The 13,759-nt window shown below is 42.5% G+C and overlaps 1 protein-coding gene across 2 annotated transcripts in view; it reads right to left on the bottom strand.

Annotated features, from left to right (window-relative positions):
- Positions 1–563: 563 nt before the first annotated feature.
- LOC108794101 (ecotropic viral integration site 5 protein homolog) overlaps positions 564–13,759 on the bottom strand; it is a 52,195-nt gene continuing 38,999 nt past the window's right edge. Inside the window, exons 3-4 of one of the 2 annotated variants that reach the window (XM_018565082.1) lie at positions 3,463–3,490; positions 564–1,327 (exon numbers count right to left, since the gene is read on the bottom strand). In XM_018565082.1, coding sequence (XP_018420584.1) covers positions 1,278–1,327; positions 3,463–3,490 — 78 coding nt within the window. In that variant the 3' untranslated portion in view covers positions 564–1,277. The remainder of the gene's footprint in view (positions 1,328–3,462; positions 3,491–13,759) is intronic. The other variant, XM_018565081.1, reaches the window with a different exon arrangement.

Raw genomic sequence — 13,759 nt, 5'->3', positions numbered from 1 at the left:
AACCAAACATAAGCTTCATGTCCCTACTCTTTGTACAACATGGAATGACTCAAACTGGTATTCACTCCTGAAAGGAATATAACTGCCCCCCGGATGGAAGCTGTGTCTATGATTTAGTTTAGTGAAACCACCATCATCAAATCTTGGATATGTATTGACTCTTATCACAAAGTAAGACATTAATCGCCGCCTACAAGGCCCATTCAAGTTGACTGTTCCTCTATAAATATTACTGTCTTTTTATTATAATATTGGAGTGTCTTTAATCTTGTATAAACGTAGTGTTATTAAAGAGTTCACAACAGCAAAGAAGACATATATAACTACATATAAACAACTGGCACAGACCTTGTGCCTCGAAACACAAAAAGTGAAGGTGATTTATGTAGTCAGATTCTCTTGAATGCTTAAAAAAAAAAAAGCTTGAATCTTGATTTCTATAGGCAACAGCTGGACATGCCTTCCTACAGCTTGCATACAAGTGCCTTAATGTTCATCCTTTTTTCCCCCCCCATTTATATCTTTGTATTTCCAACACCGAGACATCTTATGAACCCTCTGAACAGTTTGACAGCATTGCCGCCTTAGCGGGTGGATTTGAAGAGTGTAGCTAGACACTGCACGCAATATTTACATATATAAAAAGGGCATATGCTTTGTTCAACAGGCAATATTGCACAGGTTTCTCCTTTGTTTTAAAGAATGTTGACATTAGCACTACCAGTGTGGTAAACTGCAAAATAAGTGGTCTCGGTTATCTGCTCATCAAATCAAGTTATGCGTTGGTCTAAAACTAAAACATTGCAAGAAAAAGATTTTGTTAATACTGTTAGCACAAAAGTGTCCAGTGACCGGTTTTTCTAGTGTGTGGCAATGGTGACAGTTTGGCAAAGTATGAAGGCAAGTAGAAGTTCTATACATGCTGGGTCAGTCAGATTTGCAAATAGTCCAAGACACACTAACAATTTTTTTGATGAGTATCCTTTGCCATCAATTTGATGAAGAGTCACAGTGATGATCAGACCGCAGTGGAGTAAGATTCTGTTCTTGTAGCCACTGGTTTTTGGATCACTGCATCGGAATCCGCAAGGATGTCTAGTTCTTCGGCGTCACTGTCGCTGCTGTCCAAGTCGGAAGGAACCAACATCATCTTTGCATGTTTTTTGGTCAGGCCATAATGGACATCCCCCTGTCCGAGTGAGCCGGTGGCAAAGTCTTCATCAGACGAATGGAATGACACATCATCTCCGATCATGTGATTGACGATATGGATGCCGTCAAAAGTGGGTGGGTCTGATAAGCCCTTCTGACTTTTTAGACAACGAATCTGTTACACAAGGAAAAAAAAATTAATGACTGAATACAAATTTTCACTTAAAAAATGACATCAAAGTTCCAAGACCTAATTACAGTACACTACATCAGGAACTATTATTGGCTATATTTCACTGTTAAGGTTACACCACAGCAATGGAATACTGGCTTGATCTTTAGCCAACTTGGCCATATGCTTCAATAGAACCAACCAGGTTAAAAATATGGGATCTGCCCCAAAAAATGTTTTTGAGTTAGCAAGCTCTGAGGTTGCTTTATGGCAGGGGTAGCCAAACATCGGCCCTCCAGCTGTCGTGAAACTACAAATCCCATGAGGCATTGCAAGACTGACAGCCACAGTCATGTCTCCTATAGGCAGATGCATAATGGCATTTATAGTTTCACCACAGCTAAGGCCCTGCTTTATGGCATCATTTTTTCTCTGTGGTAGGCCCAGGACCTGACAATGTATGTGCATATCCGGTGTCCTGTCACTGCCTGCATGATTGCTCTGCATGAGTGACTCACTAAGTAGTGAAGCATAGGGATGAAAACCTAGGAGCTTGTGCCTACTAAACCCGGTAAGAAAAAGTAGAGCTTCCATATTTGTGTCCCAAGAGGTTTCCATTAAAGAGGAAGGTTTGCCGACATCTCCTCCTGGAAATGCTTGTTGCCCGTCAGGCTGACTCTCTTGCATCAATATTTTGAGCCACCGACTCACAATAAGCAAGCAAAATAAGAATTTATTTTTCTGACTTTCCTAAACGTCATACTTGTTCCAGAACCACAAGCCAGCAATAGTGAAGCACAGCAGTTAGGCTACTGACACTTTCAGGAGGAGAGACCAGCAATAGCAGCGTCTGCATATTTCTTATGACAAAGCTTACATTGAGGCAAAAAAAAATAAAAAAATGTAGCTGGTCCTTTTCTACGCTAAAATCTGAACAGCTACAGAAGTCGTCATATGATGAATGCCTATATAGACATGTGGTCATTATGGCATGTGCATACATAATGATAATTTAGAAACTAGATACATAGATTTAAAGTGATGCATTTTATAATTCAGAAGATAAACATGAAGCCATCGTGAGTGTAAATCTTCAGCCGAACGGAGCCTGAAGCCAATCAGCCAGAGGCTGATTGGAATACAATGGAAACAGAGGATTCCTCCATCCTTGCTCTTAAGCGTCGATGGAGGAAGCCGTTGTGTTTTATTTCCATTCAACACGCAGGTATAACATAAGAATTTTATTTTAAATATTCGTTTTTGGAAATTTTAGTTTTCTGATGGCTGGTAGGGTCTAAGGGACATCAGCCTTTGATGCTAGTGATGAGGAAAAGTAAAAGTAGCAGGATACATTTTTCTTCAATATAAGGGAACCTAAACCCAGGCATGAGAAACCTGTTTAATATGTCTGGGGTTCTATTCAAATAGTTGGTCTGGAGGAACATTTTTAAGGTATTTCGAATTTATTTAGTTGACTCGATGATGGCAAAATCAAATATTCTGAGAAACTATTTCAAACGAATATTCAAACAAAATTCAGAGTATGGCCAGCCCTAGGCTGAACTAGGTCTTTATTTTTCTTCCTTTTAGATTCATAAGAAGTAGAAATAGATTTCACTTTCAGACTACAATGGTCATGGTCCGATAGTGGAGTAAGCTGTCATTAATGTTTCTGTTTGAAGAAAAGCAATTAAGATGAAAAACAAGAATATCAAAATAGTTTTTTAATAGACATTAAAACATAAAAGCCCTCACTCATGCCCCAAGAGTACAATGACATCATCGAGAAAGGTTTAACGTTCCAAAGCCAAATGACATTGACATGCACACTGCAAATGTCAGCAAATGTACATGCACTGTGTGGGTTTATCAGCAGAGGTCAGTAAAACGAACTTAGTTGATATTTACTGAAGCCCCCACTAATGACAAGCACCCAGGACATTTGGCGAGGTTCCCACCAATACAAAGGCACACTTCATGGGGTAGATGTCTGGAGAGGAGGGATAGGGGAAGCTATGCAATGAGTATAGGATGATGTGTACTATAGAAACACATGCTCTGTAATGACTGACCACAGAATGTACGATGAAAAATGCTTGGAGACATGATCTATCCCAAAGCAGTAGATTATCCCTTACCTGAAGCTGACTGTTCCACTGAGCCAGGCTTGTGTGAAAAAGAGTGCAGTTTAAAATCTAGTGCACAGCTTTACATATCTATTAAACCAGCACACAACACATCAGAACAAGGAGTATTAGGATGCTGAATCACTAACACAGAACAAAAAGGAAAACAAAGCTGGTCATGCATATCATTTTTTTATTGTTCTATTCAGCTAAAACCTTGCATTATATTTGGGCAGCTTAAACAATGGCCCTTGTGTTAGTCAAACTAGTTGAACAGACCAAATATAATGTTACCGTGAGTAACTTGGACACCAATCTAAGCTCTAACTGGTTGTGTAGGGGAAAGCAATTGTGGGGACACCAATCTAAGCTCTAACTGGTTGAGTAAGGGAAAGCAATTGTGGGTAAAGGATTTCTTAACCCACGAGCAAAAATGTAATATACTGTAGCCTTCCAGTCATTTGATTTGATGGCTGCATTAAAATTAGATTGAAGTTAAGCCGAGTATACACACTTCTAATTTCTTCGTTCAACCTGCCAGCTGAGGAAGAATATAGAACAGATTCCGCCATCGTTAGGAGCATCAATCGAGGAATCTCCTGCTGCCTTCAATGTATTCTGACAGCGGCTGATTGGCTGCTAGCTCTGTTCGGCTGACAATTTTCGACACGCTCCTTCGGTCAGCTGATTAAGGGATGCCGGTCAGAAAGGTGCTGACAGCTGCATCCACACATTGAATTTCAGCCAGTTCATCAAGAACCAGACGAAATTTGAAGCATGTACCCGGCTTTAGTGTGTTCTAACAGCAGGTATACATCCAGCTGATGTCACTGGATAGATCCAGCCACATGTATACATGCTGTTAGAGCACATTGCCTCAATGTCATTTAAAACAATTCCAACTGTTTACAATAGTGCTTTTGTGAGATGTCACCCATTTACGGTTCCATCTACTTCAAATTCCGGGGCGTGTAGGGGGTGTTTTTCCCCCCTTTAAACAAAAACTCCCCAAGAATTACTTTTTCTCCAGCGCCTCTGCCACAAAATGGCATACAACCAAATTTACCATGAGAAACATAACCCCCTTGGTTTGTAAATCTGCCCCAGTATGTCACTTATTGTAAGCTTGTATAAAAGGAAGTATATCTGCACAGTAAAGCTGGCCATACACAGCTCATATTATTATACAGGATTTAAATAGCGCCACAGGTTGACCAGCGCTTTACAACATAAGGAGGACATAACAATTACAATGCAAATTAGGACAAGGTAAGGAGGCTACCATACAAATTAAGACATGGTAAGGAGGACCCTGCCTGTGAGCGCTTACAATCTAAAAGTATTTAGGAAGATTTCTGCTGGATAAGACAAATAAGGATATTGCTGAATCATACATGTGCAAGTCTCACGGATCCCTATTAAAACAAAAATTGCTAAATAAGCCTAAAGTCATTTATTTTCAGCTCAGTACAGCCTTGTGCTTGTGGTATGTGCAAAACACGGCTGTCTAAAAACAAACACTGGGCCCAGAAGACTATCTAATCATATCACAGGTTCCTCTGACTTGACCACAACCACTTACAAATCAGACTCCGCCAACACACAGCAGCCTGACATGAGCAGAGGGGAAGAAGTTAAACAAACCAGCTATTAGGAAAGAAGCAATGTGAAAATCTGTCTTTCCCTTCACAACTGAAAGCTAAAATACAAGGTGACATTTAAAGTATCCATACAGATGAAAAGGAGGCCAGAAGATCCAAACACTGCACAGGGTTAGGTTTTTTTTATATCAAGGTGACATAAACCTACAAGTTGGTGGTATCAGCATGTGTACGGTTATACAATGTTGGCCAAGATGCAGAGAGGAACATGGCTGGTAGATATCACCACCCATCATTCTCAGGGGGACATCTATTCATGGTCTGTATGGATTTGTAAAAATTGTTGTATAGCTTGAGATAAGTTGGTGTGCAGAGCAGAACTCCCATTGATAATGACTTGTTGATAAATGTGTGTAAAAAGTACAAAAAACTCCCTGATCATTGAGGGTGCATTCACCCCAAAATCAGAAGGTACTCGCAAGTCAACAATCCATTGTACATTCTGATCCATTGTGTTCCGTTTTTTTGGCAAGCTTTATGTGAATGAACATGCCCCGAGTACACATACTTCACTGTATTGGTTTGTGATGCGCTGCATTAGCATGTGTTTTTGGAGGACTTTAAGGCCTCATTCACCCCATTCATTTTTTTGTTGCTCCTGTGCTACCATCATTTGAACGGACAGTAAAGCAACACAACGGATCCGGTGTGAATGAGGCCTTAAAAGTATCTAAAGAAAGAAAACACATGTTTCTTTAAGTTTCGGATAGAGTAGATACACATTAAAATCCTTGTCAGTTTTATTAATTTTTTTGTCAAGATACAACAGGAAATGAGAGGTGATCCCTCCGAAGGAAGGAAAATCCTCCTTGGACAGTTGTCACCAGAACCACATTGGAAGATTTCCCCTGTATGCCTGACCCAGTGACTACTTTAAATGTTGCATTATCTCTTACTTTCTGGTGACATTCTGCATCAGCACAAACAGAGATGGTAAAACTGGCCATACACTCATCGTTCTTCATTCAGCCCCGTGAGCAGAAAAAAAACATGCTCAATACCCCCATCCATATAAAACAATGTGAATGGGTGAATTCCCACCAGACTATATTATACATGAATACCGAATACATGAACAGTGACTGCGGTTGCTGTTCAGCTGAGGATTTTTGGGCCCACTCTCTTGTCGAATGGAGCGGTGCCAATGGGGCCAAGTAATAGTTGAAATTCAGTTGACAGCAGGAATCGGCCAAAACATGAGCAGTGTATGTCCAGCGTAACGCTTCCCTGTGGCTCCACAGTCATAACATGGCCATACACCATGTTCACCCCTGTACTGCAAGGCTTAACTGCTTGTTTTGGTCTAGGTAAGGGGTAGGCAACCTCGGCTCTCCAGCTGTGCTGAAACTACAAATCCCATAAGGCATTGCAAGCCACAGGCATGACTCCCAGAGGCAAAAGCATGATGGGATTTGTAGTTTCAGCCCAGCTGGAGAGCCAAGGTTGCCTACCCCTGGTCCAGGTTGAAGAAAAAAAAGTTACACTCACCCGATACTCTGAGCCGGCTTGCTCTTAGACCGTTCCTTCCAAAGTCTCTCCCCCTTCTCTGCAGCAGTCCAAGGTCCCGTAAATGATCACGTCTATACACAATGTGTAGACGTGAGGACGCTGCAGGAAGGTTCCAATGCTCCAGGGAGGGGGAGACAGGCTGGAGGGAGTGCTGTGACAGCGGACCGGCTCGGAGCTTCGGGGGAGTATAATTTTTTATTCTTGAACCTAGACAAAAACAAGCACTTAACCCTTGCAGTGTGGGGGTAGCCCCACTGCAAAGAAGATTTTTTCCCCGCTGCACCAATGGGAGGAAAACTGTGCAGGATCTTGGTAGTACAGTGACTGTAATTTGTTCTAGGACAGTTAACGCATTTCACACATCATCATTCTCATTAGCACTAGCTTATTTAATCAGCCTGCTGTACTGATAAAGCAATAGCACTATAGTGATGAAAGGATGTGCATTATAATTAGAGGGCTTTTTCAATGTAGGTGATCAAACTCAAAAATATCTGTCAGGATCCAACAAGAGGAAGATGGGTTTGTAGTTACCCTGAAAAATCCAGGCCAAACTTGTCATAGCAGTTTTGTGGTCTCCCAGGATACATATGGCTTGTACTAGTCCCTTGTAATCTCTTGTACCACTCCTGTAATCTAGGTAGAGCAGGCAGGTCTTGCAACATCGAACAGGAAACAATGGCAGATGCAAAGCAACCACTGAGAACTTTGAAAACAGGACGAGACGCTTGCTGATAAATCATTGGATTTCAATGGTTTGCAGGGTACAGGAAGGCGGGATGCAATCAAGAGATTTATTATGGTCTCAGTTCTACATTTTAAAGAAACTGCATTTGTGGGTGCAGCAGAGGGAACACTTTTTTGTAAATCTTACAACATTCAACAACAACCTGCTGCTATGTATTTTGCCTTAGTGGCACTTTTAGGTTTCAGTACACTGAAATGTATGAAGCATTACTGTACTAACATGTATGTTTCTGCATCTGATATGTTCTAGGTGCGCATTACACGCTTAGGTGTGTTTTTGACATGTGCTGAAGATAGACAAAATGTATGTAAAGCTGTAAATTCTTGTAATGTTATTTCCTACAGAATCAGCCAAAACTCAAGCTGACGGCACCACTTAGTTCCACAAAAGTCAATTGTTCAACTGACTTTTGATGAAGGAGCCAGGTAGAAAACGAATGACCAAATAGTGCTATCAATCAAATGCAGTTACTGTTGCGGTATTCATCAGCTGCAAGAGCAGAAACTGCTGAATGCAGTGGCAGGCAGAAGATATTCCTCTATCCATGCTTTTTAGCATGGATGGGGCAATCTAATGATTTCTCTTGTTCAGCCATGGAGCTAAATGAGAAAAATATAAGTGTGTGGCTAGCCTAAGACAACACAAACTGCTCCCAGTACACAACTGTCCACCACATGTAATCCTCTAAGGCTGGCCATACACCTATCAATTTTTTTTTGTTGAATCCTGGGGCAGAACAAAAAATATTTACCCGATTCCTCCATCAACACAGTGTGTTGATTAAGGAATCCCGCCGGCACCTGTCAGAATACCTGATCAGAGCGGGCAGCTCATTGGCTGCCGGCTCTGATTGATCGAACATCTTCCAGCCAGCTCCTTCAATCAGCTGTTCGAATTGCGGCCGATACATTAAAAAAGCTGGCATGCTGCAAGGTAAGATTTTATACCTTGTAGCCACCCCTGCACATAACACCCAGCTTTTTAATAATACTTTGCACACCCAGTGCAGTGTGTAAATGATCATTTTGCACGGAGTGAGGCTATAAAGTGGACCTTTACCCCCTTCACTAAAAATCACGCATGCCGAAATCATCTTACTTTCATTCGTTAAACATACCTGTTCTTCATTTACTTACAAATACAGTTCATCTACTTCCTGGTCCAGTTCTGGCAAAAATGAAGTAATGTGCCCAAGTGTTGCATCCTGGGAAGGTTACATTAGCAGAGCATTGCTGGGAAATCTCATCTGTAACCTCATGAGATCTCAGGGAAAGGCATTTTCCTCCCCTGAGATGATGTGCATGGTCACATGTCCTAGTCACAGGTCTAAAAGATATGTTGTCCGCACACCATTCTGCTTTGGAATGTCATCTTCATTCGTATTCCTTTAGCAGGACATGTGAATGCATTCACGTCATGCTAAAGGAATACAAATAAAGACGACATTCCAAAGCAGAATGGTGTGCGGACAACATATCTTCTAGATTGTACACTGTGGCGCCATCCACCAGTTGTTCCAGCACTCGTTAGATTCTGGGTTACATTGGTATGGTGAGGGAAGGGGATATTACAAAGACTAGTCGTATGTGCCAGATTTTCAGGAAGGAAAGGGAGAGCTAGTAATCTGCCTTTAGTTAACATGGCCACTGCCAGAAGACTGGGAAAGAAAGGAGAAATAAGGTATGCAAAGAATACAAAGCCGGAAATGATCTAGAAGTATGTATTTGTAGATTGTCATTGCTAAACATTTCTAAAGGTGTCTTTGTTGTTATTTGAAAGATATGGGTAAGCAGTACAAGATCCATCATATGCCTCTTCAGCAATCAGGTTGAAATCTCTTGTAGAGGTCTAAAATCCAGTAAACACAGGTTTTCTTTTACAGCCGTCTACACGTTGCTGCTATGTACTGCTAACTACCACCTTCATGATATGGTGTATGTACGAGATTACCCTATATTACATTCAGCAACAAGGTTATGCATTTTACTGTGACCAAGCACTTACACTGGCAAGCTGAGCTCAGAAACATCAAATGAACAGACCACATCTATAACTACATCCCAAAACTCATTCACACACAGACCGCTCCTGGTGAAAAATGAGAAGTAGAACAACACGAGACCTGAAAACATGACTCATCTGTTTACCTGTAGATTGTGAGAATATTAGACCCGTGGCTGAGCATATGCATCCTGCTGAGCTATACATACAATTAGAATGTAAGCTCTCATGGGCACTGCTCTCGTCCTTACCATCTTGTCTTGATTTGTAACTGTTGGCGCTATATAAATCCTGCAATATAGTATACGTGTATAGTAGCAGTTAGTTTGTATAGTAGCATTATGGTCATTTAGAAGCCTAGATGGAGAACAGTGCCACCCAGTGGACACTACATGCCAAGCCGACACTGATATTTATTTTATATATCTGCATACTAGGCATGCACAGGTACCATTTTTTAAGACTGAGTACAAAGTACTGATACTTTTCCTCAAGTACTCACCTATACCAATACCTTTTTTTTGTGTGCCATGTGACAGTTTTTCTAAAATAATACAGACTAATAATTTTAGGACAGTGGTGGAGTGCCAGGGCCCAGTCACAGCTGCAACTGATAAGATCCTGGGGTCTCTGCCGACACGAAGCTGTAGAGGGACTACAAATCTCAGCAACACATTATACAGCAATGCAGAATACCACCAGCTATAGAGAACTACAAATCCCAGCAACACATTATACAGCAATGCAGGATACCATCAGCTATACGGGGACTACAGATCACAGCAATCCATTATACAGTATTGCAGAATAATATGAAGCTACCTACTTGGTGTTGCTCACCAAGGCTGTGCAAGGTCAGATCAGAGCTGTGCAGGGTCTCACCAGGGCTGCGTGCGGGTCTCACCAGGGCTTTGCCGGCGATGAAGGAAATGCGGGGCCGGACTGGCAGCGTAAAAGACAGCCTTTACGAGGTCCCCAACAGTCTGCCTAATGTCTCCAGCAAGCGAGGGACTTCAGGCAGCCCATGTTTAAAAATTTAAAGCGCCAGTATTGGGGCATTTTCACGAGTACTCGTGAAAATGCCCAGTATCAGCACCGATACAGATATCGGTGCATCCTTACTCCATACTTTATCATGTTTGTTTGTTATTATTATTCTCAGATTTTTTAACAAATTAAAGTGCATCTAAACCCACTGGCTAAAATTTCAGCAAAGGGAGGGTTATAACCCATCAGCTTTTTCCCCCCGTGTGTCTCATTAGGGAGATTTCCCTTCACTTCCTGTCCGATAGCCACAACAGGAAGCGAGAGGAAATCCATCTAAAAGAGAAAATCCCTGGTGGTAAGCAGGCTTCATAGAATCCCATTGCACTCCTGACCAGATACAATCGAAATCATCGGGTGATTGTACAACTTCAAAAGGTAGTCACGAGCACTCCAAAGCGAATTCTGCCAATTCTTCTTTATAGACAAAAAAAAAAAGGTATGTCACAATGTGTAGTGACACTTTGGTTCCTTCTTCAGGCAAAGTGATGACAAACTTTGTTTGCCTGACGGGACCGAAACGTCGCTACACATTGTGACATACCTTGTTTTTTGTCAATAAAGAAGAATTGGCCCAATTGGCTTTGGAGTGCTGGTGGCTACCTTTTGTGGTGGTAAGCGGGGTCATCAGAAGTAGTGTTCCCCATTGGAATGTTTCCCATCTATCCCTGTTCTGGTGTTTTTTTCACTTTTAGTGGTCACAGTCACCAGGACTCATGGAGTCCAGGACACAGACCGCAATAAAAACCTGACAGTTTCTAATCCCTCTCCACTCCATTAAAAAATTGGTTTTGGCTTCAATTGCACTTTAAAAAGGAGAACTATGAAGTGAGTGAAAATCACTCATCCTCATAGTTCGAGCCGACACGTGACAATGAAACTGTCACATGTCGGCTCAATAGATCGGAAGTGAGCGACCACATACCGTCGCTAGCTCACTTCTCAAACATCTCCCTGCAGAGAGCGGCGACTGTCGGTCATGGCTCCCCGCAGGGATTCCCCCCTCCCTGATCCTCCAGCGCTGACTGGAGGAACAGATGAGGAACAGATGGGGGACAGGGCGGGTACAGCTGGCTGTGCCTCACAGCATTGTCGGGATCCGTCTCGGCTGCGGCGCTCTCAGTATACTGTAGCTTGCGATATACTGAGCTCTGGGTCACGGGAGAACGCTAGTATAGGTCCTCCCGTGACACTTAAGAGAACTATGGGGAAAACCACTTACTTCATAGTTCTCTTTTAAAATTTGCAGCTTTCCTTTAAATACCTGGCAGCCCCGTCATGAAGGTTCTTGTTTACGAAACTCCTTTTACAGGGTGTCAACTGTCTCCTAATTGCGTTCCTGCATTTTCACCCCGTCATGTGCAGACCTGATGAGACTACAAGCGTTCATGCCAACACATATTGTACAAGTATGGTCTACTGGTCCCATTGTCAGTAATCCAGTCCTGAAGCGCGATTTGCAACCCAAGCTGGAGTGAGTGCATGTAGACCGCAAATGGCTAAAAGGGGATGCAGGAGGTCGTTAGCACATAAATGCTATTTTATGAAAAACAAAGCAACTGTTTATGATGCACAGTGGTTTAGCAAACTAAACATTAGCCAGGCAGGGGTAGCTCTTGCACTTGAAGTCAATATGAAATAAAGCCAGGACAACATAGAGTAACCATGAGAAGCCATAAATAATATTTTATCTAGAGTCATGTGATTGGTGTACCGTGCTGCTTCTTGCACAGGATTACGGAATAAAGCCCTTAGCGTCCATCTGGGGCAGAAAGAGAAATTGGCTGATCAAACTACATGCTGGCAAGTGTCTTTAATATAGCTCGGCATGGGAAATCCCCTCCCTCATTGCTTTCTCACAGCCATACTCAGAACAGTTTCCTCAGTAGTGGTTAAAGCGGAATAAAAAGACTAAGTCTTCTAGAGCTGCAAAAGGTCTTGGTTTTGTCACACAAAGTCCTGTCAAGTTAAGTCTTGCTTGCTTTTAACAAAATGATGCGATTGGTAAGAGAACTCGCATTTCACACCTTCCGCATGTACAGCAGCTAGAAAACGAGTTGCAGCACAGTTCAGCGACTTGGGCTATATGGCCACAGTTAGCAATGTTGCCTTGTACTTAAAAGGGATGCTACACCAGGCGGCTGTCCTGACCATCTCTTGAAAATGCTGGCTGCCCGTCTCTGGCTTCAATATGACTCACTAAAGAACAGGCATGACGCCAATGCGGTTAGTCTGGTCCTACACTGGTCATTTATTCTTCTTCAGCCCTGTAGATAGAGAAATTTCACCACCCACATCCTTTTCTCTCACGGTGCTAGTGTATTCAGGAGCCAGCAGGATTTTTATTAGAAGCCAGCTCCACTGACGACAGTTGAAGAAAACCTCAACATTTGGGTGCCAGCTGTAGTTTTTAGGAGGCATTGGCTACCTGGCTCCTGGGATTTGTGCAACCCTGGAATACATGAGCAGTGACTGCAGCAGATTGATCGGCCGAGAATTCAGAAAGTCAGCAGGACTCTACTGAAATTTGATCAGTGTATGGCCAGCTATAGACTGGAGTTGGAACACCTATTCGGTTTTTAAGTGGCTCAGTGCCTTTTTAAGTACTGCATAAAATGTAAACACTACAATAGGGATTGTAACGTCTTTAGATGACAAATATAAACAAAAAAAATAAAATAAACCACCATTATAAAGATTAAAGCTGACCTCTAAGCAAATATTGTCTACATACAAAAGGCATGTGAAATCTTACTTGAATCTTGGGGTGCTTTGTGTATTTTTTGCCCATCTCTGCAGGAGTTTCCTGTAATAAACAATCACTGCTGCTCTCTCCTTGTGCAGGGGGACTGGTCTTGTATTGCCCCTTCCTGTAGTTTCCAGAAGGCAGACTGTAGTGGGTGGGGCCTACTCCTCAGCTCTGCTCTCTGCACAGGTACACTATATCAGTGGTCCCCAACCCCCGGGCCGCGGACCGGTACCGGTCCGTGGATCAAATGGTACCGGGCCGCCCAAGGAACGTGTGCGACTTTCCATGGACGAGAGGTTTAAGGCTGTGACACACAGCAGGCGAAGCAGCGCGGTGCACAGGCGAGCGGCGACTCGCGGTCCTTCGCCTGCAGTGTGTCTAGTGAGTTCCGATCCCCCGATCTGCCCGGCGACAGCGTGCGCTCAGCGTGAGTCAGTCCAGAGGAGAAGTGTCTGTGGTATGTTCATACAGCCTAGTGCTATCCTATCCAGCACTCAGGCACGTTTAGCAAAAAATAAAGACATTTATCTACATTGAATTATAAAATGAAATATATTATATATTACATGATATGCTTAATTATTTATTTTATTAATT

This window comes from Nanorana parkeri, unplaced genomic scaffold (assembly GCF_000935625.1).
Source record: "Nanorana parkeri isolate BGI_ZX_2015 unplaced genomic scaffold, ASM93562v1 scaffold811, whole genome shotgun sequence".
NCBI classification, from domain to species: Eukaryota; Metazoa; Chordata; class Amphibia; order Anura; family Dicroglossidae; genus Nanorana; species Nanorana parkeri.
This window is presented reverse-complemented; position numbering and strand designations above follow the sequence as displayed.